At 39.7% G+C, this 25,309-nt stretch overlaps 1 protein-coding gene across 1 annotated transcript in view; it reads right to left on the minus strand.

Annotated features, from left to right (window-relative positions):
• The window catches only part of LOC149302995 (peptidyl-glycine alpha-amidating monooxygenase B-like), an 88,478-nt gene that overhangs the window by 28,051 nt on the left and 35,118 nt on the right, over nt 1-25,309 (minus strand). Inside the window, exons 7-13 of the mRNA XM_089481691.1 lie at nt 24,336-24,384; nt 23,916-23,983; nt 22,654-22,734; nt 22,230-22,306; nt 21,932-22,035; nt 19,658-19,851; nt 18,227-18,298 (exon numbers count right to left, since the gene is read on the minus strand). Coding sequence (XP_089337817.1) covers nt 18,227-18,298; nt 19,658-19,851; nt 21,932-22,035; nt 22,230-22,306; nt 22,654-22,734; nt 23,916-23,983; nt 24,336-24,384 — 645 coding nt within the window. The remainder of the gene's footprint in view (nt 1-18,226; nt 18,299-19,657; nt 19,852-21,931; nt 22,036-22,229; nt 22,307-22,653; nt 22,735-23,915; nt 23,984-24,335; nt 24,385-25,309) is intronic.

Consider the following 25,309-nt stretch of genomic DNA (forward strand, 5'->3'; position numbering starts at 1 on the left):
TATTGTGTAGTAATATAATGGTGGAAAATGCACATAAGAACCAAAATAATGCGTAACTCAAATGAGAAAATCCAATAACTCGCTGCGCTAGCCTTGGAGACTTAAGCATGCAGATATATTCTTAAACAAAATACTTGGAAGGAAATGGAAGTAAAAGAAATTGCTGCTGATCTATTCTGTGACCACCAATAGACCCCCTACCTACAGTAAACTGATTTTTAACAGTTTTATTAATATGTTCTACAAGTTTGCAGGAATAGATTTTTTATCCATTTCATGGGTTTACATTACACTGTATTGTATTTCTACAAAACAAGCCAATTCTGTAGCACCGTGTTAGGGTGAGGCTTCTTCTCAGTTTTGATAATTTTCTTAGAACCCTGTAATGTGTCTTAGTTATATGAATACACATATTGTACTTGAGATGAGTTGCTAATATGTATTCTTTTTTTAAGACCTGGTTTGACCTTTTAAGATTTAGAGTCACACCTACCATCAATAAGGTTTAAAACAAGGTTCTAGATTCTCTCAATCTTTATTCCTTTCTTCAACAATGCCAGTTTTGCACATTTTAACATTCAAGCTAAGGTTTCTATTCTATAACACCATTATGGAAAGGTGCTGTTCTAATCAATTCATGCCCCCTTTGTATAATCTGCTCACTTATGTGGCATCCCCTAAATATGGATATTAGAAGAAGTAGGTTTCCATACGATTTCACCTTTCTTAAAATGAATAAAAGCATTTTACGGTATTGCATAATAAAGGCTATAAAGACCAATATATCAATTTGCAGCCAGCAACCGTACTAATCTGCAATTATAGGGCATTATTAACACAGGTAAAATCCACTCAGGCAGAACAGAAATTCAGGTTAAAATTGATAAACCAAATGAAACGCAACAGATTTTTATTCAAGTATGGGCTGAAAATTATATGAATTATTACTATTCGTCATCTTTTTTGATGAACAATTTCATTTAACAGCAGCATTACACTAAAGGAATTGTGCTTGGTTTTTTATGTTTATTCCAAGTTTTCTACATTGCCTACATATATCTACAATAAGGCATATTTATTTAGCATATACATATTTACTAAAAATTATATATACCGTATTTGCTCGATTATAAGACGACCCACCAAAAACTGAATATTAATTTAGGAAAAAAAAGAAAAAGCCTGAATATAAGATGACCCTATAGGCAAAAAGTTTTACTAGTAAATGTTAATTCATGTAAACTATTTTTTCTTAATAAAAGCAATGATTGAGAAAAATATTTTTTATGTTTTTATTTCCTTTTATTTTCCAACCTGCCCCCCAGCAGCACATCTGCCCCCAGGCCACTGTGCCCCATGATATGCCTTTTAACCCTCTTAATGCCACAGTGCCCCATGATATGCCTTTTGACCCCCTATGTGGCACTCTGCCTCCAGAAATGCCTTATACCCTTATATGCCACTCTGGCATTTAGGGGATAAAAGGCATATTATGGGGCAGAGTGGCATATAGGGAGGTATAAGGCATTTTTGGAGGCAGAGTGGCATTAAAGGGGGTGAAAACTCATATCTGGAGGCAGAGTGGCATTAAGGTATATCATAGAGAACTCTGCCTACAGAAATGCCTTATGCCCCCCATTAAACCCCCCCCCCAAACTTACCGGTGCTTCTGACTCCCTGGTGTGCAGTCGGGACAGCGGGTAGACATCTACGCGATTCGCGTAGGCAACTTCCGCTGCAGCCGGAAGGAGGTGCCGTTAGCAGCGGAGGTTGTCTGCGTCCATCGCGCATACACCCTCCGGCAGGTAACGTTCTCCTGGCATTCGCCAAACCCAGACTTGCCCATCAGACTGCCACACAGAGAAACGTGATTAATCACAGAACATGTTTCCAGTGCTCCAGAGTCCGGTGGCGGCGTGTTTTACACCACTCGATACGACGATGGGCATTGTACTGGGTGATGTGGGGCTTCCATGCAGCTGCTCGGCCATGGAAATCCATTCCATAAAGCTCTTGCGGCACAGTTTTTGTGCCGATATCAATGCCAGTGGAAAATTGATCTCTTCAGCCATGGAATCAGCAGAGCGTTGGCAACTTTTAGGCACTATGCGCCTCAGCACTTGATGACCCCACTCTGTCACTTTAAGTCGTCTTTCGCTTCATGGCGGAGTTGCTGCTGTACCTAAACACTTCCCCTTTCCAATAATACCCCTTACAGTTGTCCGTGGAATATCTAGCAGGGATGCAATTTCATGAACTGACTTTTTGCAAAGGTGTCATCCTATCACAGTTCCGCGCTTGAATTCACTGAGCATTCTTCACAAATGTTTGTAATTGCAGATTGCATGGATAGGTGCTTGGCACTTGGTCAGAATTCAGTAATTAGGAAGTGTGTCCCAATATATTTGTCCATATAGTGTATATTAAGGGATCATCATAATGCAGTACTCCAAGGATTAATAAAAATACATTTCAATATGTATTACAATCATTCTGAATTACAGCTGGAAAAAAATCTATATTCAGGTTATCAAATGCTAGGCTTAAGTAAGTAATAAATAGTGAGCAAAGGGAAGATGTATCAATATGATAGCTACATTATTGTAACAAAGGAGCATATAAAATAAAGGAAATGGAGCAAGGATACTCCTCATAATTGAAACTAGTAAACAATTTACAGGTGTTGTTAAGGATGCAACATGATGAAGTTCATGTCTTCCTAGCTGTTAAGAAAATAAGAGTAGGCAGAGGAAAAAGAAATAAAACCTCAGCTTTTTCTTCAGAGATCATTATATATAAAATTATAGAATTATCAGTTCAATGTGGTATTGCATTGTATTTAATGGTTGGGAAAGGTTTCACTGGAAATGTATCATTATACATAAGTTTTGTCAATGATTAATATGAAACAGACTTCCAAAACGGTAGGAACGCACTCCCAATGGGAAACACCAGAAACGCTTGAAGGCAGAGAAAAGGGAAATTATTATTACTACTTATTTACAGGTATATCGCGCGTTATGGACACTCACGAATAAGGACATAGTTGCAGCACAACCGGTCCCCTGTTTACTTATACTCGCTTTGTGAGTAACAGCATGACTGTATTGATAAGTGTAAAAAGGTAATGCTTTACTTTAAGTACATTTTCATTTTACATGCATGCTTTGGACCCCATTGTACCGTGTAGGGTATGCCTGTACAAGATATAGCTCTAACCATTTCCGCAGCACTTCTTAGAACACCTACATGCAAAAGGTACGACAAAACTAGAATTGACAGACTAAGACACGTTAAGTAAACATTGCCCTAGCCCAGGGGCGTCCAACATGCCTCGAGGTGCGGCCCGCGTGAGATCGGCAGCCAGGATGTATTGGCTGACTTGGGATGATAGGAGTGTGATTGCTAACAGCTAATAGCAATCTGCTAACAGCAATCACAGTCCCATCATGCCTAGGTTCCAGCATTCACTGGTTGCCTGGGTATAAAAAGAGTGTGTTTGCTGTTAGCAATCACACTCCTATCATGCCAAGTCATATTGTTGATTTTTTTTGTCCAATTGTGGTGTGTTACTTTTAATAAAAGAGTGGTTACACACTAAAATTGGACAAAAAATACAATGCCCAGCCAACCAGTACATGCTGGAATCTGGGTATGCCTGAGATTGCAGTTAACAATCATAATATATAATTTTTTTGTACAATTTTAGTGTGTAACTTACTTTTATTAAAAGTGTGTGGGGGGTCACTTTCAGTTTCGGCTAAGTGAACCCTGAATTTTCGGTTTTGGTCCAGAATTTTCATTTTAGTGCATCCCTAAAATAAATAGAACTATTTTATTTTTACTTATCCAGAATCCTGAATTTGTAGACCCAGAAATCCCAGAAATCAGTGAGAGGAAAAGTAAAGGTTTTGTGTCATTTACTTTATTTTAATCTGCATATCTTATTAAAGGCCATATTTTCTCTCAGTGAAAAATGAGTGCGGCTTTCGCACGGATACAATTCTGATGAAGTGGCCCACTGCAGAAAAAACATGGACACCCCTGCCCTAGCCTTAAAAGCATACAATCTCCAAGAAAGTCTGTTCTTGAGCTGGTGTCTTGCACATTGTAGTTACAGTAAGAGAAACATTTGGCTGAATTCCTCTCCAGAGAGACAGGCTGGAGACTCCTACAGAATGCATACAGAGGATTCTGAAGATTCTCTCTATGCATTTGCAAATGAAATTCCCAGTTAACACCCGGCTTTCAAATGCATTTAAGTATTCCTGTACGTGTGAGAAGGGTCTTCGAATGCATGTATTAACTGTATACAGTTGTGATAACCGCACTCATTATTACTTATTATTTTACTTTACCAGGTGGATGGTATCTAAACGGCCCAGACTCCCATCAGAAGTGGTAGAGGCTAATACAAAAGGGAATTTAAGCATGCACGGGATGGGTATCAAGCTATACTGAATCTAAGACAAGATCAAGGACTGATTATAGTGTAAGTTATTACATCAGAAAAAATGAGCAGACTAGATGGGCTGAATCTTCCCTCAGATTTGATGTTTCTATTACAAAAGGGCAAACATAACAATTGCTCTACCATGACTTACACTGACCGTAAATGTAATTTTGTCTACTGAGTTCAAATGGGATTAAACAATTCATTTAACTTATTTAACTAAGAAGGTTGTCCAGCGTCTTGTGTAAGAAGTTGGCTCTTCGCAATACACAGTTCAATTGGCGAGAATCGTCTATAGGTTATTGGGCTCATCTATGAAACACAACTCTGCATCATCCAACACGCAAGAGGAAATACACAGAAGGATGGCTACGCAGTATATTTCCATCAACCGGGAGGCTGCTATTGTTGTCAGTCGTGTGATAGTGTGTGTTTTGTGTGTTTACACAGAATGGAGCAGCATGTATTTTAGCAGCCAGGAAAAAAAGATTATATTTCACTGTATAGTTTATTCCTAGTTATTCTGTACAGAGTGCTTAAATGGTGCTTAAAAGTTTGTGCCCCAAGTTAAAGGGGAATGTTTCAATTTATTCACAAAGAATTTGTTACATACTTATTCGGCACACACTATTTACAAGGTCCTACAAAATCGAATTTTCAAATTGGTTTATTGTTAAATAATCAGGTGTTCTGAACATCTCCACTGATAATCACAGGCAGGGCCACTGATTCCAGATTATGAACTGCAGGTTAGGTAGCTGGATGAACTGCTGTCTGTCTCGTAGAATGACGTCAGGGATTCATAGCTAGAAATTGAAGCACTGTCCTCTATGTCTGAGTAGCCATTAGTACTCCCAGCCAAAGTACAGTCAATACTCTCAGCAGGTGGCTTAATCCCAGCCTCGATGGACACACTCGATTTAGTGTCGGTTTCAGAGCAGGAAGCTTGGCTATCAGGAGAGCTACTGGAATCCATTTCAATGGAGGAGCTGCTCACGCTTCTGCTCAATGAAGACATATTGTCCACGGGAGCGTCTGGGGTGGGCTTGAAGAGCGCTTCATCCATTTGCTCTTCAGGGTGCTCGTTTCCCATGAAGCAGCAACACCACATGCTTAGGGTGCTCCTAAAGAAAGAACGAGCTCCCATATTTGTCCTAGTTGATGGATTAAAATTTAATCCAAACTCTTCTCGCAGGAGGAAAATCTTGTGAGGTGATCAGGATTGATCCAAACACAAGTGTGAGCAAGATTAGCTTGTTGACAACTTCATAGTGCTGGACATTCAATGACATCACAATGGAATGGGCGTCGCCATGAATGCTACCTTATATGGGCATGGGTATGGCTCAGTAATGTTGCTCATTGAGCATGGTCTACTGTGGATACATTTTGTGATAGAAAAATGCATAGTTTATCAGGGTAGAGTAGTGTGAATTTATGTTATTGCATAAGAGTGTAAATTCTTTCCTGTTCGAAAGTTTCACTGAACATTTTTTTGATGTTGGAAACTGACGTTTCTATTTCTTCAATATGCTTTTAGAACCGTTCCTTTGTTAGGGAAGTGGAGAAACGTTGCTTTTGCTGGCCTTGGTCCATTTAAAATAACAACATACATTTATCTGCCCTTTATAAGCACAACTACATGTCTCCCTGGTGACAAGCTCCAAGGTTGTTAATCTCTTTCAAAATGCAGTATGTCTATACTATGTAAGTGGATGCTTTTGGAATTGCAGAATTCATGCAATGTCATTTTCTTAAGGAAAGTATTTCATGTACCAATCAAATTATTTTATTATAGTTTATGTTTAACAATGCAAAACATTAAAATAGAATTAAAAAGCAAAGCAGAACTCTATGAATCAAAATGTATAAATATATATTATTGTGTAGTAATATAATGGTGGAAAATGCACATAAGAACCAAAATAATGTGTGGCTCAAATGAGAAAATCCAATAACTCGCTGCGCCAGCCTTGTAGACTCAAGCATGCAGATATATTCTTAAACAAAATACTTGGAAGAAAATGGAAGTAAGAGAAATTGCTGCTGATCTATTCTGTGACCACCAATAGACCCACTACTTACAGTAAACTGATGTTTAACATTTGGGGAGGGGGAAATTAGATAACACAATTTATGAACAGACAAATTAAATTATCAGGACCACCTGAGTTTGGTTTTATGAATATGTTCTACAAGTTTGCAGGAATAGCTTCTTTATCCATTTCATGGGTTTACATTACACTGTATTGTATTTCATGAAAACAAGCCGATTCTGTAGCACCGTGTTAGGGTGAGGCTTCTCAGTTTTGATAATTTTCTTAGACCCCTGTAATGTGTCTTAGTTATATGAATACACACATTGTACTCGAGATGATTTGCTAATATGTATTCTTTTTAAAGACCTGGTTTGACCTTTTTAAGACTTACAGTCACACCTACCATCAATAAGGTTTAAAACAACAATCAACTCTTCTCCATCTTTATTCCTGTCTTCAACAATGCCAGTTTTGCACATTTTAACATTCAAGTTAAGGTTTCTATTCTATAATATCATTATGGAAAGGTGCTGTTCTAATCAATTCATGTCCCGTTTTTATAATATGCTTACTTATGTGGCATCCCCTAAACATTGATATTACAAGAAGTAGGTTTCCATATGATTTCACCTTTCTTAAAACGAACAAAAGCATTGTATGCTATTGCATTATAAAGGCTATAAAAGACCAATATATAAATTAGCAGCCTGCAACCGTAGTAATCTACAATTATTGGCAGGGCCGGCCCGACAATGGAGCCGAGTGGGGCAACCGCTCCAGGCGGCACTTTTGAAGGGGCAGCACTTTGCCGCCCCAAGCCCTTTTTTTTTTTTTTTTTTAAAGCAAGAGAGAGAAAGGGGCGCCGAGTGGTTTTCGCTTACCAAGCTGTCAGTACCCGCTCGGCGCCCCTCTCTTTCTCCTGATTTCCGGTGCTCAGCATTACAAGCCGGCACTGAGACCGAACAGGGAGACTCGCCGCAGGACTGCTGAAAGGTAAGTACAAGGGGGGGGGGCCGGGACGGAGGGAGAGGAAGGGTAGATAATGGGGGGGGCATTTTAAAATTCACGCCAGGCGGCATTTTGCCTTGGGCCGGCCCTGATTATTGGGCATTATTAACACAGGTAAAATCCACTCAGGCAGAACAGAAGTCAGGTTAAAATTAAATTGATAAACCAAATGAAACGCAACACATTTTTATTCAAGTATGGGCTTAAAATTATATGAATTATTACTATTCGTCATGTTTTTTGATGAACACTTTCATTTAACGGCAGCATTGCACTAAAGGAATTGTGCTTGCTTTTTTTAATGTTTATTCCAAGTTTCCTGCATTGCCTATAATAAGGCATATATATTAAGCATATACATATTTACTATAAATTATATATACCGTATTTGCTCGATTATAAGACGACCCCCGAAATCTGAATATTAATTTAGGAAAAAAAGAAAAAGCCTGAATATAAGCCGACCCTATAAGAAAATAGTTTTACCGGTAAATGTTAATTCATGTAAACTATGTGAACAATTGGTTGTTAATAAAAGCTATGATTGAGAAAAATATTTTCCTTTTATTTTCCAACCTGCCCCCCCAGTTATGCACATCTGCCCCCAGGCATGCCACTCTGCCCCAGAAATGCCTTATACCCCCTATATGCCACTGTGTCCCATGATATGCCTTTTAACCCTCTATATGCCACCGTGCCCCATGATATGCCTTGTGACCTTCTATGTGCCACTCTACCTCCAGAAATGCCTTATACCCTTATATGCCACCCTGGCATTTAGGGGGATAAATGGCATATTATGGGGCAGAGTGGCATATAGGGAGGTATAAGGCATTTCAGGAGGCAGAGTGGCGTATAGAGGGTCACAAGGCATTTCTGGAGGCAGAGTGGCATTAAGGGAGTTAAAAGGCATACCATAGAGCACTCTGCCTACAGAAATGCCTTATGCCCCCCATTTAACACTCCCCCCCCCAAACTTACTGGTGTTTCAGACTACCTGGTGTGTAGTCGGGCCAGCGGGTAGACGTCTACGTGATTCGCGCAGGCGATTTCCGCTGCAGTTGGAAGGAGGTGCCGTTAGCAGTGGAGGTTGTCTGCGTCCATCGCGCATACACTCTTCGGGGAACTCTCCACTTTGACAGCCGGGGAAGGTCTGCGCGATGGACGCAGACAACCCCTACTGCTAACGGCACCTCCTTTCCGGCTGCAGTGGAAGTTGCCTACGTGAATCGCATAGACGTCTACCCGCTGGCCCGACTACACACCAGGGAGTCAGAAGCACCAGCAGCGGAGGTTACCAGACAGGAGGATTCAGGTCCCCTGCAGCCCTGCAGGAGATCTGGATCTTAGTCTTATAGTCAGACCTCATATGGCCTATTTGAGCTTTAGGGTAGCACCTGTTTTAATCTGTATCGTATTATGTTAAGTATGTCAGCAAGTTCAAATACTAATAAAATCTAAAGACTCCTACAAAACGTATAAAAGTAAACACACAAGGAAAAAAAAATGCTGTGGATTAAATGAGCTAACCGCAATATATTTCTACCTGCACTTTATGGGCAAAATTATTGGGACACCTGACTATTACACCAACAGGGACTTTTATGAGACAGCATTCTGACTACATAGACATTAATATGTACCGTATTTTTCGCTCCATAAGACGCAGTTTTTTTCCTCCCAAAGTAGGATGAAAAATCAGCCGCGTCTTATGGAGCGAAGATGCAGGCAGGGAGGGGGGGGGGCAACGATATACCGTATTGGCTCGAATATAGGCCGCACTTTTTTCCCCCACTTTAAGACTTTAAAGTGGGGGTGCGGCCTATATTCGGGGTCTAGCGCCCGACGCCCGGGACATGCAGTCCCGGGCGCCGGGCAGGCAGCGGGGTTAGGATACAGATCCCCCGCAGCGGTGCAGGGGACCTGCATCCTACTCCCCGATACGCTCAGACAGCCTCCCCTGCCAGCACTTCCCACGGGGGGGGGGGTGCCGGCACGGGAGGTTGTCTAAGCGCATCGTGCGGATGCGTTTTACCTCTGCACCCACCCCGCGGACTTACCGGAGCAGACTCCCGGGTGTCTTGCGGGGTCAGCGGGGGACGTCTACGCAATACAACTTCCGGTGCCGGATGTGCCGCACCGGAAGTTGTATTGCGTAGATGTCCCCCGCCGGCCCCGCAAGACACCCGGGAGTCTGCTCCGGTAAGTTGGGGAGGGGGGGGCAGAGGGGGACAGTGGCAGCGTATCTCGGGGAGGGAGGACAGTGGTAGCATATCTCGGGGAGGGAGGACAGTGGCAGAGTATCTCGGGGAGGGAGGACAGTGGCAGCGTATCTCGGGGAGGGAGGACAGTGGCAGCGTATCTCGGGGAGGGAGGACAGTGGTAGCATATCTCGGGGGGCGGGGGGGGGGCAGAGTGGCAGTATGTTTTTTGGTGCTTTTTTAAAGAAAAAAACTTTTTCTTTAAAAAAGCACCAAACTTTTAGGGTGCGGCCTATATACGGGGGCAGCCTATATCCGAGCCAATACGGTACTCACCAAAAGTGTCCCGGACAGTCTCTGTCTCGCTTCGCCGTCCAGGGGAGGTCTTCATCTGGAGACCGCCGCCTCTGTCGCCGCCTCTCCTCTTCTCTGGTCCGTTGCGACGGCTAAGGGCGGACTGGATGGAGAGGACGGGGGGATTTGACGCAAGCGCCGTGTCACGTATGGCGCCGGCGCATGCGCAGTACGGCGCTTGTAGTCCAACTATACTTCCCATCATGTCTGACCAGCTTTTTTCTGTGCAGGCATGACGGGAGGATGATGTCCTTTTTTTATAGCCCATTTTTTAGCTCAAAATATTTTTTCCTTTTTTTTCTCCTCTAAAATCTAGGTGCGTCTTATCAGCAGGTGCGTCTTATAGAGCGAAAAATACGGTAGTTGGTCCTCCCTATAACAGCTTCCACTCTTCTGGGAAGGCTTTCCACAAGATTTCTGTGGGGACTTTTGCCCCTTTCATCGAGTAGAGCATTTGTGAGGTCATTTACTGATGTTGGGTGAGAAGGCCTGCTCACAATCTCCGTTCCAGCTCTTCCCAAAGATGTTCAATGGGTTTGAGCTTGGCGCTCTGTGCGGCCAGTCAAGTTCTTCCACAAACTCATCCAACCATGTCTTTATGGACCTTGTGCACAGGGGCACAGTCATGCTGGAACAAAATAGGGCCTTCCCCAAGCTGTCCTCACAAAGTTGGAAGCATAGGATTGTCCCCAATATCTTAGTATGCTGAAGCATTAAGATTTCCCTTCACTGGATGTAAGGGGCCCAATCCCTGAAAAAAGCCCCATACCATTATCCCTCCTTCACCAAACTTTACAGTTGGCACAATGCAGTGAGGCAGGTAACGTTCTCCTGGCATTCGCCAAACCCAGACTTCCCCATCAGACTGCCAAACAGAGAAACGCGATTAATCACAGAACATGTTTCCACCGCTCCAGAGTCCGGTGGCGGCGTGTTTTACACCACTCGATACGACGATGGGCATTGTACTGGGTGATGTGGGGCTTGCATGCAGCTGCTCGGCTACAGAAATCGTTCCATAAAGCTCTTGCGACACAGTTTTTGTGCCGATATCAATGCCAGTGGAAATTTGGATCTCTTCAGCCATGGAATCAGCAGAGTGTTGGCAACTTTAAGGCACTATGCGCCTCAGCACTTGATGACCCCGCTCTGTCACTTTAAGTCGTCTTGCGCTTCATGGCGGAGTTGCTGCTGTACCTAAACACTTCCCCTTTCCAATAATACCCCTTACAGTTGTCCGTGGAATATCTAGCAGCGATGCAATTTCATGAACTGACTTTTTGCAAAGGTGTCATCCTATCACAGTTCCGCGCTTGAATTCACTGAGCATTCTTCACAAATGTTTGTAATTGCAGATTGCATGGATAGGTGCTTGGCACTTGGTCAGAATTCAGTAATTAGGAAGTGTGTCCCAATATATTTGTCCATATAGTGTATATTAACCCCTTCGCGACCTTTGCCGGTTCAGGACCGTCATAACAAGAAGGTCACTAAATGACCTTTGACGGTCCTGAACCGTCAAAAAATTAAATAAGCTTAGAAAGTGATCAAGGATCACTTTCTTCGCTTAAACGGCCTTGCTGCAATGCCTCAATGTCGAGGCATTCAGCAAGGCCGAGATCGGCATCGGGGGCCATGTCTGGCCCCTCCCCGGGGCGTCAACAGCCGCCATACATTGTATGGCGGCGGACGCCCGTTTTAAAAGCGTTTAGGAGGCGATCAACGATCGCCTCCTAAACTTAAATGGTGTCGCTGGAATGCCTCGATCAGGAGGCATCCAGCGACACCAAACACTTACCTCTGGGTGGGCTGTGGCCGCTCCGGAGAGCGGTCACAGCCGCCGCTGCCGGTGATCTTCGCCATCAAGCAAGATGGCGGCGGCCCGGGAAATAAAACAATAAAGACGAAAAAGTTCGCTAGAGGGTCTCCAGACCCTCTAGAGAACTGGCTCCACTTTCTGGTTGAATACAGGTACTGCATTCAACCATGCAAGTCAATGGAGCCCAGCTTTCTAATCACTATGTGATTAGTAAAATATTCAAAAAAAATAAAAATAAATAAAAAATGGAAAAAATTTTTTTAAAAAAATGTGCTAACATTTAAAAATAATTATGCAGTGATGTCACTAGATGAACCATCCAGTACCAGGAAAATGTGTAAAAAAATATATAAAAAAAGTATTAAAAAAATAAAATAAAATTAAAAAATAAAGTTTATTATTTTGAGCAAGTGCTAAAATTTCTCAAAAATCTCAACAAAGAGTTAAAATAAAAGCACTTCAAATACCTAAGGGGTGTCTAATATATAAAAAAAATGGCTGATGGGGTAAATTGGAGTGGCCTAGCTCAAAGATAGGGCATAGGTACAGACTGACCAAAATGGAGAAAAAAAGCGTACTTCCCAAATGTGGCATTTTAAATCTGAAACAACCCAACAAACCCATGCATGTCGGGTATCACTGCACTCAGGAGATGTTCCTGAACACACATTGGGGTGTTGTTTGACAGTGGCATATACCAGGACCTGTATATCTATAACTAAAGTACAATTTGTGTGAAAAAAAAATAAAAAAAATTACTATTACAAAGTTTGACAAAGTGTAGTTCTATAATTGGTGCATGGAAAGGGTTAAAATAACAGCATTTGGAATACCCTGGGGTGTCTAGTTTTCAAAAATATATGGTTTGAATGGGTTAAATTGAGTTAACCGGCTTCAAAGATATTCCAAAGAGGAGAGGGAGGCACAATGACCAAATGACCACCTGAATTACGCATGCCCCAAAAGTAGCCTTTTACCAGCCAAACAATCTGACAAACCCATGCATGTGGGGTATCGCTGTACTCAGGAGATGTTGCTGAACACATATTGGGGTGTTGTTTGACAGTGACATATACCAGGACCTGTATATCTATAACTGAAGTACAATTTGTGTGGAAAAAAAAATAAAAAAAATAACTATTACAAAGTTTGACAAAGTGTAGTTGTATAATTGGTGCATGGAAAGGGTTAAAATAACAGCATTTGGAATACCCTGGGGTGTCTAGTTTTCAAAAATATATGGTTTGAATGGGTTAAATTGAGTTAACCGGCTTCAAAGATGTTCCAAAGAGGAGATGGAGGCAGACTGACCAGATTTGTTAAAAAAGATTTGGAAATCATAAAACGCTGCTTGTACTTATTGCCCTATAACTTACAAAAAACAGCAAAAAAACATAAAAACATTGGGTATTTCTAAACTCAGAACAAGTAGTAGAATCTATTTAGCTAGTTTTTTTACTTGCTTTTTTAGGTGAGTAAAAGATTTTTCAAATAAAAGTCATAAAATGTGTTTTTTTTTTCAATTTTTCACCATGTTTTTTTAATTTTTTTATAGTAAATAAGATGATACGATCAAAATAATGGTATCTGAAGAAAACCCATCTTGTCCTGAAAAAAACAATATATAACTTATGTGGGTACACTAAATGGGTGAGGAGAAAATTACAGCTGAACACAAGCACCACAAAAGTGTCAAAACAGCCTCGGTCCCACAGGGTACAAAACGAAAAATGAGCCCGGTCCTTAAGGGGTTAAGGGATCATCATAATGCAGAACTCCAAGGATTAATAAAAATACATTTCAATATGTATTACAATCATTCTGAATTACAGCTGGAAAAAAATCTATATTCAGGTTATCAAATGCTAGGCTTAAGTAAGTAATAAATAGTGAGCAAAGGGAAGATGTATCAATATGATAGCTACATTATTGTAACAAAGGAGCATATAAAATAAAGGAAATGGAGCAAGGATACTCCTCATAATTGAAACTAGTAAACAATTTACAGGTGTTGTTAAGGATGCAACATGATGAAGTTCATGTCTTCCTAGCTGTTAAGAAAATAAGAGTAGGCAGAGGAAAAAGAAATAAAACCTCAGCTTTTTCTTCAGAGATCATTATATATAAAATTATAGAATTATCAGTTCAATGTGGTATTGCATTGTATTTAATGGTTGGGAAAGGTTTCACTGGAAATGTATCATTATACATAAGTTTTGTCAATGATTAATATGAAACAGACTTCCAAAACGGTAGGAACGCACTCCCAATGGGAAACACCAGAAACGCTTGAAGGCAGAGAAAAGGGAAATTATTATTACTACTTATTTACAGGTATATCGCGCGTTATGGACACTCACGAATAAGGACATAGTTGCAGCACAACCGGTCCCCTGTTTACTTATACTCGCTTTGTGAGTAACAGCATGACGCCAGTGCGTCAGTTTAGGGCCCTGCGCGGGACGGCTTTTTTCAATCCCGCTCCTGCTGATTTTTTGCCCGCTCCCGCCACATTTGTGGCCAATCACGCCCAACAAGGCGGTGTCACGGGAAGTGATGTCACATCACTTGACTCCGTTTAGTTCCTGGGCGGAGTAAGAGAGGAGACACTGTAAGGGAGCAGCGAGAAGGCAGCCTTGCGGGAATGCGCGAGATTACCGGGACCCGCAGGTACAGTGACTGACCGCCTACTCCCGCCCGCAGCACCAGCAAGACTGCCCGCAAGTTTTTTGGCGGGTCCCGCGGGACCTGCCTCCCAATACAGTCCTTTACGTCAGTCCGTCTCTGAGCGTTTTGTTTATTGTGTTGGAGATGGCCTGACAGTTACAGTGCAGTACATGTATTGATAAGTGTAAAAATGTAATGCTTTACTTTAAGTACATTTTCATTTTACATGCATGCTTTGGACCCCATTGTACCGTGTAGGGTATGCCTGTACAAGATATAGCTCTAACAATTTCCGCAGCCCTTTTTACAATACATACATTCAAAAGATATGACACAACTAGAACTGACAGACTAAGACACGTTAAGTAAGCATTCCCCTAGCTCAAACATACAATCTCCAAGAAAGCCTGTTCTTGAGCTGGTGTCTTGCACATTGCAGTTACAGTAAGAGAAACATTTGGCTGAATTCCTCTCCAGAGAGACAGGCTGGAGACTCCTACAGAATGCATACAGAGGATTCTGAAGATTCTCTCTATGCATTTGCAAATGAAATTCCCAGTTAACACCCGGCTTTCAAATGCATTTAAGTATTCCTGTACGTGTGAGAAGGGTCTTCGATTACATGTATTAACTGTATACAGATGTGATAACTGCACTCTTATTACTTATTATTTTACTTTACCAGGTGGATGGTATCTAAACGGACCAGACTCCCATCAGAAGTGGTAGAGGCTAATACAAAAGGGAATTTAAGCATGCACGGGATAGGTATCAAGCTATTCTGAATATAGATCAAAGACTGATTATAGTCTAAGTTTTTACATCAGAAAAATGAGCAGACTAGATGGGCTGAATCTTCCATCAGATTTGATGTTTCTCTACCGTCACTTACACTGACCTTAAATGTAATTTTGTCTCCAGAGTTCAAATGGGATTTAACATTTCATTTAACTAATTTAACTATGAGGGCCGCCCCGCTACTTGTGTAAGAAGTTGGCTCTTCGCAATACACAGTTCAATTGGTGAGAATCGTCTATATATTGGCCCTTATTCAATATTACAAAAAAAAACATGCAGGAAAAGAAATAGGTTTCATAGCAACTCAATCAAAAACTCATTCAAGGGCAATTGAATAAACTAACAAGTGCAATATATAATTCCTTTCGTAAAGGAGAATTATTTGGTGGTTGAACTGTAGGGAGTAACATGATATATGATATACTGCTAGGTATAGGTTATTGGGCTCATCTATCAAACACAACTCTGCATCATCCAACACGCAAGAGGAAATACACAGAAGGATGGCTACGCAGTATATTTCCATCAATAGAGACACATGCTGGGGTTACACAGCCTGCCTGCTTCAGTCACGATTAAAGATTGATGAAAGCTGCTCAAAGGGAGAACAAATGTACAACAGGGATTTAGGCAGAAAAATAATACCCATATACCATATTTATTATGTTGCTATTTTTCGTGATAGCAGAACATCAGATGCAGTGAGATGAGTGAAATTAATTTAGGACGTGGCAAATAAACAGTTCAAACTATAATAATAATTTTGACCCTATCTGGTGCTCATTGTACTAAAATGGTCATTTTGGGATTACCAATTAATCTGGAGCTGTTTAATTATATTAATTATATAATAATATATAAGATTTTTTTTTCTCCATCTGAATTAAATACAGCGCAAGATCCTGCAATGTAGAGTGGCGTTGACAAATAACTGGTTTTATTTAATTTTGTTCCAATAAACATCCTTTATCTACAACCCTGGAGGCTGCTATTGTCGTGTGATGGTGTGTGTTTTGTGTGTTTTTACACAGAATGGAGTAGCATGTATTTTAGCAGCCAGGAAAAACCCCCCATTATATTTCACTGTATTTATTCCTAGTTATTCTGTACACAGTGCCTAAATGGTGCTTAAAAGTTTGTGCCCCATTTTTCAATTTATTCACAAAGCATTCCTTACATACTTATTCGGCACACACTATTTACAAGGTCCTACAAAAGTGAATTTTCAAATTGGTTTATTGTTAAATAATCAGGTGTTCTGAACATCTCCACTGATAATCACAGGCAGGGCCACTGATTCCAGATTATGAACTGCAGGTTAGGTAGCTGGATGAACTGCTGTCTGTCTCGTAGAATGACGTCAGGGATTCATAGCTAGAAATTGAAGCACTGTCCTCTATGTCTGAGTAGCCGTTAGTACTCCCAGCCAAAGTACAGTCAATACTCTCAGCAGGTGGCTTAATCCCAGCCTCGATGGACACACTCGATTTAGTGTCGGTTTCAGAGCAGGAAGCTTGGCTATCAGGAGAGCTACTGGAATCCATTTCAATGGAGGAGCTGCTCACGCTTCTGCTCAATGAAGACATATTGTCCACAGGAGCGTCTGGGGTGGGCTTGAAGAGCGCTTCATCCATTTGCTCTTCAGGGTGCTCGTTTCCCATGAAGCAGCAACACCACAGGCTTAGGGTGCTCCTAAAGAAAGAACGAGCTCCCATATTTGTCCTAGTTGATGGATTAAAATTGAATCCAAACTCTTCTCGCAGGAGGAAAATCTTGTGAGGTGATCAGGATTGATCCAAACACAAGTGTGAGCAAGATTAGCTTGTTGACAACTTCATAGTGCTGGACATTCAATGACATCACAATGGAATGGGCGTCGCCATGAATGCTACCTTATATGGGCATGGGTATGGCTCAGTAATGTTGCTCATTGAGCATGGTCTACTGTGGATACATTTTCTGATAGAAAAATGCATAGTTTATCAGGGTAGAGTAGTGTGAATTTATGTTATTGCATAAGAGTGTAAATTCTTTCCTGTTCGAAAGTTTCACTGAATAGTCTTGAAATATCAGGATTTTTTTGATGTTGGAAACTGACGTTTCTATTTCTTCAATATGCTTTTAGAACCGTTCCTTTATTAAGGAAGTGGAGAAACTTTGCTTTTGCTGGCCTTGGTCCATTTAAAATAACAAAATACATGTATCTGTCCTTTATAAGCACAACTGCATGTCTCCCTGGTGACAAGCTCCAAGGTTGTTAATCTCTTTCAAAATCCAGTATGTCTATACTATGTAAGTGGATGCTTTTGGAATTGCAGAATTAATGCAATGTCATTTTCTTAAGGAAGGAATTTCTAATTATTTCATTTTAGTTTACGTTTAAATATCTTTCAGGTTTAGCAATACAAAACATTAAAATAGAATTCAAAGGCAAAGCAGAATGTATAAATATATATATATATATATTTATATATTTTGTTGTAATATAATGGTGGAAACTGCACATAAGAACCAAAATAATGTGTGGCTCAAATGAGAAAATCCAATAACTCGCTGTGCTAGCCTTGTAGACTCAAGCATGCAAATATATTCTTAAACAATATACTTAATGATAGTAACATAAATGCTTAAGTTAAAAAACACACCTGATTACATAAAATGTAGCATGTGTATAATTTTGACAGTGTTCTTTTTTTTTTAGTATTTGTGTTGTATTACACTATAATAAACCTACTTGTCAGATACATATAAACCTCTATTATTTCTTCATGCTTTAAGCCCCACTTGATGATGTCAACCAATTAAATTGAAAATAAAGGGTTTTTTCTGTGGAGTGCACATGGTCCAAGTTGAAGTGTATACCTTAACAAGCATTAATAATACATACCCTGATCTAATACTTCCTCTTCTTCTCTTTTAGGTTGCTGGAGAGTGGTTTTCACCTCTAGTTCTTTTGGTTCTGGAAAACCAAGAACAAAAAGACACATTTCTCAATATAGTCATAACATCTGATATAATTTTTGTTCCCTAGAAAAAAGTTCTATTAGGAATTTACAAAAATTCTTCTGTAATCAGCGGGCACTAGCCTTATCCAAACTCAATCTCCTCCTCAACTCCAGATAATGTACAAAAGGTGTTGGGTTCAATTAACCATTTAAAGTCCAGACTTTTGTAGAAGACACAGACTACATCCCACATATATACTCAGCAGTAAGAAATTCTACTCCCAAGGCACAAATTCAACAAGGAGCACTAAACTTTTCTCTTAGTGAGCATGTGTCAGAATAACAGCACAAGGTGCACCAATTACATCCTTGTCTGTACTTCATGCCAGAAATGTATCAATGCTAATTGATAAACTTCACATGTAATTGTACATGAACTTCTGCCAAGACACTTAAAATTAGTATTCTAATTCATTACTGTATAAAGGGCAGAAAAAGAAAATGAATAATTCAGTAAAAAGGAAAAAATGTTTTAACCCTTTCAATACTGGTGCATATGTCATGAAAGCAATAACAACACGGGTTACATCTTCCATGTTAAAATGTCTGCAAACTCTTCCATGTATGTGCAGGGTATTTGTTTTATGGCGCATTATTGAGTTTAGACTAAACGGTTATAGATGTAGTTGTTTCATCATCTAAAATATGGAAAATGTATTTATTATTGATGTGCTACAACTCTACATACTGTATTAAAAAATGTAGGTGATGTTGGTACCTAAACATTTTATTTTAGTTTTTATATTTTCTAAATTCTATAAATTCTACCACCACAAACTTGTTTTTAGACAGGGAGCCATATCGCAAACCATACTTCTTAACCACCACAAACACCAGATTTAGGCGGCTCACTAAATCAAGTCCCGCAATCTGTTCTATTTGGCTAAAATATTTCTAAAGCAACTCAAGGAGCAAGCTCACAAATAGTTAATGTTGCCTAAGTCAAGGAAAGGCACTGCAGACTACTATGTCAAGTTCTGAATAAAGTCGATGGCTATATAATCAATTTTTGCCTAACCAGGTATTCACACAAAAAATTTGTTGTTTTAATTTCATGTAGTTTTACAGATTAATTATATCTGTGCTTAAAGCATATCTGTCATTTTTAGATTAAAATAACCTAACCTTCAAAAGATTAAAGTAAAAATAATGTAATTATTTGCTAAATAATTATCCAGGACAATAATTCAGTTACACTAGAAAATAATACATTCTGCAGAATAGTAAAATATGTACTTTAATAGAAGCATGTCAAGAAGAGCAACAAAAAAAAGACTAAAGTAAAACGAATACTGAATCCACTAGTAGCTCACCTTGATGATGATGACCATGTCCCATCATCATCATCATTTCAGGGCTAACAGGAACAGGAATGTTTGCTATCTGGGGAATGTCCTGGAAAAGCTCAGGATCTCCAGTCTGTATGCATGTCATGTATGAACTTGCATGTGCAGCATCCATGTAATACATGATGTATAAGTTGCACATTTCATCACTAGATGTACCCCTGTATAAAGAGAAGAGGGAAAATAATGAGTAATATCTATTCTGTTGGAATAACATTAATGTTTAGGACATGCCTTTAAATCGGGAATGCCATTTTTTTTTATTTTTTTTTACTATAGCAAATACACATACACTTGTATATTTGTGAGTTTGAACACTCAGTTATGTGTCTTGTAACTTGAAATTGCTCTGCATGACATTTTTTATTATTGGACTTTTCTCCCAGGGTAACAAAATCCATTTAAAGTACTGAGGTACAGAGCAAGGAGATCTGCTGCTCAGAGTAATCAATTTAGAGATAAAAATGTTCCAGATACATTTAACCCCCTAGAGTTTACAATCGAATTGCTTGTGAATTGGGAAGGGTCGCACGTAGCTGGCACATATAACATACTTTAGTTTAGATTTTCATGAGAACCACTTCAAATGTCTCTGATTCTATTTGAGCAATTGCTACATACTCATGAGATATCATATTTTGGCATTTACCTTTGTAGCCTGTATTTTGGTTTTGGTACCGATCAGTGGCTACCACTTTACAACCTGCCTAGACTTGTATTGCCAGATAACAAACCAATTCTTCTGTCTATTATTTACTGATTTATACAGCACCATCATATTCAGAAGAGCTAAACAATGTGTATCAGAACATGATAAAAGTGTATCACACAACAGGATAGAAACAAAGGGTGAATAATGCCTTTCTTGAACAAGCTTACAAACCAGGAGGACGTGGGAGTATATGACACAAGAGGCGGAGGTCCAAATGTTTGAGGTTAACCAGCCACACAAGGGTATCGAGGTGTCATGCAACCCAAATGTCCCTGGCCACTCCTGCCTCCCATCTCTAACCTCACCCCTCACATCTTGAGTGTAAATGTGGGGGGAGAGAGAGAGGGGGAGAGGGAGAGAGAGAGAGAGAGAGAGAGAGAGAGAGAGAGGGAGGGAGAGAGAGAGAGGGAGAGAGAGAGAGAGAGAGAGGGGGGGGAGAGAGATTCATAAGATATGAAGGGTTCATAAACCCCTGTAGCAATACTTTATTCTAAACAGCACATTATCCTCAATGACCCACCACAACTATATTGCTCAACTGTAATTATTACCTCCCCTCTGCCAGAAATCATGCATATTGCATGAAGCGTCGGGCATATTTTATGTTTTTCCACTATGTGTGAAAAGAAGAAAAAAAAATACATTATTCCTACTGAGCTTGTATGACACTAATGAATATTTTTAGGTATTAAGGTATTTTCTCCTCTCTGTAATAGGGTGTTTCAATATGTCCACATATAAAAAAGGAAATGAGGAGGACGGCTATTTCTTAGAAAATACAATATGTCAATGCTTTTCCAGCAGTGTCTAGCAGGATTCACTTATTTTCCATGGCAACAGTAATGATACGAGAATGGAAAAAAAGGCTGCTTCTGCGTGTGCTGAAAATAGAGAGCTCCCGATAGACCTCACAAAAGCAGTCACCAATCTATGCACTCTCTACTGATACCGTGGAAATCGTTCCGTTCATCCTGTGTTGCGTGAAATACCTGTCAGTTTACCTGTTATATCACTACACACAACCACACAAACACACACTACTCAGAAGCTGACCCATGTACACAAGAGACAAGCATCCGCCTAGCGCTTATCTAGCCACTTGCTTGAAAGTAAGAAGAAAAAAAAAATGCCACCACTTTCCATGACATTGAGCAAATTTATTGTTTCCCCTTATGTAATTGTAATTTTTTATTACGTATTATACAGCTATTTGATGAGCCTGTCATCAAAGTGGCGGCAGGGGTCCCATCCACGTTCATATCAGTAGGTACAAAGAATATGGACAACATTGATGGGGTGGCTGAGAGAGTCCAACCCGAGAAAGCATACAGTGAAATCCAAGTCTGCAGTCCATTGGTGCACCGACATGGCTTTTATGTGTTGGATACAAAGGGTGTGATGACAGTTGTGTCTGAACTACAAATAAATGCCAATAAGATATTGCAGATTTTGTCCCTCACGGATAACATTTTGGCTTGAAAATTTATATAGTATGTGATGAATACAAGTAACCGATTTCTCATACCTACCCAATTCGTGTCTCTGTTGTTCTGCCTTCGCCGGTAAAAAGACACCTGGCAGCTAAGATATCCCCAGCACTAACATCAAGCGGATGCTCTATAGGATAGAATGCCTGTGAAATATGGGGGGGAAAGGAGGAGGTGAAAAATGAACCTGTCAAACGGTATTCTGTTATTGTGTAATAAACAATAATCCCTGCAACAATCCACCTAGGCTTAATGCTTCCGTCAATTTATTCGGTGGTTCGGAGTTCCACGTTACTTGCTATATTATCATTGTGTCTTGTAGTTTTCTTGATAAACATACCTGCGGCAGCTGGGGGCTCTGTCTACCAATTAATGTCCACTTGCCATGTCTGATTCTGTAGCCGCTCACCACTTGACCTAAAGCATGCAGAACAAACAAGGTTAGTGAATATACAGAGCTGACAGGGACTCATTAAATGACATGAAACAGGGTTTTAGAAACAGAATTTGATGGCAGATAAGAACCATTCGGCCCATCCAGGCAATATTTCCTGGTGTCAAAACTCGGATCTTAATCAGTCCAGGGTCTCGTCTTAGATTCAGGATAGTTTTATGCCTATTCCATGCACGGTTAAACACCCTCACTTCTGTTGAGAGGATGTTACAATCATCTACCATCCTCTCAGTAAAGTTAAGTATTGCTCTCATTAACATGATCTGGAAGGTCTTCAATATCATACAAGCAATACCAAAAAACCTCTTACCTAAATGATGAGTGTGAACTCTGTAGGCAAACGGGTGCATTGTGGGTCTGTTGTAGGCACAGGCAATATCTGCATTAACTGCTGTTAAAAAAAATAAATAAATAATAATGTTATTTAATTAAAACTCCAAATACACACATGTAAACTCATACCTCTAAAGAACTGGGGATTTTTTTGCAGCACGGTATTATTTATATCAGCGGAATATAATGAAGCTATATACATGAATATAAAAAACATTTACATGGGACCCTCACAATTAGGTATGACAAAGCACCACTTGCAGTAGTTACATCTCATTTAGAAAAGAAAAAATGTCGGTGCCCTAAGCTAGTCACAGGCTTAAATAATACAAATGTATAATACGAGGCCTACCAAACAGTGTGTAAGCATGCTGCAAATACAGTGTGTTGGCTGTACATCTCATTTAGAAGCCTGCTAAGTCAAAGCAACAAATATAGGTCATCCGCCCAAACAGTTATCTTATATGAAAATATACTAAAAATATTTCTCTGTGTTGCCGCAATCTTTTTAATAGCACCAACCCATTAGCAGGAGTCCACAATTCAATTTTCATGTAGAAAATGTGTGTTTCTTTCAAAACAAGGACATTTCTAGATGACCCTAAACATTTGAACATTGCAAAAGGACAACCTCTGCTATGCACAATCGCAAGTACATACTTGAATAAATACTATGGAATCCACAGTGAACCCCCCCTCCCCAAAGCAACACTAAACTAAAGTTTATGAAGTCTGGAAATGCCACGTGAATGCCTCATTAAAGCAAGTAATGTTGCATTGCAAAGGGATTGTGGGTTTTACTTTCAAACACACTTTTAACTCTTTGTTATACCCATTATATCATTGACATAAAAATGTGTAGTAGGAAGGTGCTGTGACACGTACTGTGCATAATTTAACCCCTTTTCATTGTTATTTTTTAAATAGATGCAGCATTAGGAACATCATTCTTACTATTGCTGAATGCCAAACCCTTCCCAGGAATAACCCTGTAAAATGTTATTTATATATTTTTTCCCCCTACGGAAATGCTGGTCATGTGACACAAAAGCAGGCACAGAAGCTAGAAAAAAAGTTTGTTAAATGTTACTGTGTTGTTTTTATGTGAATAAACCTTCATAGGTAAGAGTAACATGACCGATCTGCTAACGCTTTTTATTCACCCAACTTAATGTTTTGTTTAAGTGGAACAGCACCTTTAACTACTGCACAGTATACAAAGCACATGCATTCACTTACCTTTTTCTCCTGGTGGGATTACAGTGTCCACTGACATCATGAGATAAATACCGGCAATCAATGGCTGCCTGGGGACCACAAAAAGTTACGTGCAATGAAACCAACAGAAAAAATACAAAACAGAAAAAAAGCTTCACTGTTCACTTATTTTATACTTAATTTTCAGATAAAGAATACATGTTATAAGCATTATATGTGTGTGCAGCATGCTTTATTACAACGCTTTTCCCAAACCCTGTATGTCTGATAACCTATTCCAGATATTAGGATACGCACAGCCACAGGCTGCAGCAAATCTGTTATCTTTTTAAAGCAAATATAAAAAATATATACAGTTTTACAAACACACAAGCTATTAAATTAATTAATGGTATCAGATGCTTTTTAACTGGAGGATAAGAGAAATAAAATAACACATACTTCTCTGGGGTTATCTGCACAGTCACCCCCGTGCAATCCTTATGTTTATCTGTATAATGTGAAGAAGAAGAAGAAGAAGAAGAAGAAGAAGAAGAAGAAAGGACATAATGTAAGATGAAAATATTTTGGCTCCAGGTCCCTCAATAATTAGTTATGGCAAATGACATCTGAAATTACTGGTTATCCATCTATTAACTGCAAATGGAGAGTATAAAAATTAGCTCAGGAAAAGATCAAGCCAGCATTTGAGTTATATCGGTATAAGGCAAGCTCATTACTTTAATACATTACATTTTTAAATATCAGTTCAAAAGGCATGGTTTCACACTGAAAGGATCAATAATGCAGAGCGGAATGTTATTCAACATAGGAGGATGGTGAGACATTTCAAGTCATTTGTGATTGAGATCTCCGGGTTTCCATCTTTGATCAATTTAAACATGGTTTGGGAAAATGAACACATATTGATTATGAGCCTTAATATTCCAGACTCTCAACTGGACATCTTGTGTCATCTTGGGCTTCTGAAAGCCTCAGTGATATTCTCACACAGCTCAAAGGTTTAAGTGCTTATCTGAAAGTGAAAAAGCTTTGTAAATTCTGTATCCAAAATCTGTAGCCTGGTTCTTTTTGTTAATCCTGGATTAACCTGTCCAAAATAGAGTACTGCATACGCCTAATAGGAAGCATCTAACCTGATCCTGGTCAACCTAGAAAAAGTACATTTAAAATACATCTAATGTGCATCATGTAGCAGAAAGTGGTTTACTCCTTAAATACCCGGGTTTTGCAGAAGATAAATGTATGGTAACTGGGAAATCAGCAGGGTCTCTATCTGAAAAGCGCAATTTGCAGGAAACCTTTGGCAAGAGTTGCCACAAGCTGTGCAACTTGGAGAAATACCATAAATAATATGGGTTTCAGTAGCATGGCCCCTGAAGAGGAACAATTCGAAACTTCGAAAAATGCACTGC

Source organism: Sceloporus occidentalis, unplaced genomic scaffold (genome assembly GCF_023333645.1).
Source record: "Sceloporus occidentalis isolate IW3139 unplaced genomic scaffold, rSceOcc1.0.p SCAF_16, whole genome shotgun sequence".
NCBI lineage: Eukaryota > Metazoa > Chordata > Lepidosauria > Squamata > Phrynosomatidae > Sceloporus > Sceloporus occidentalis.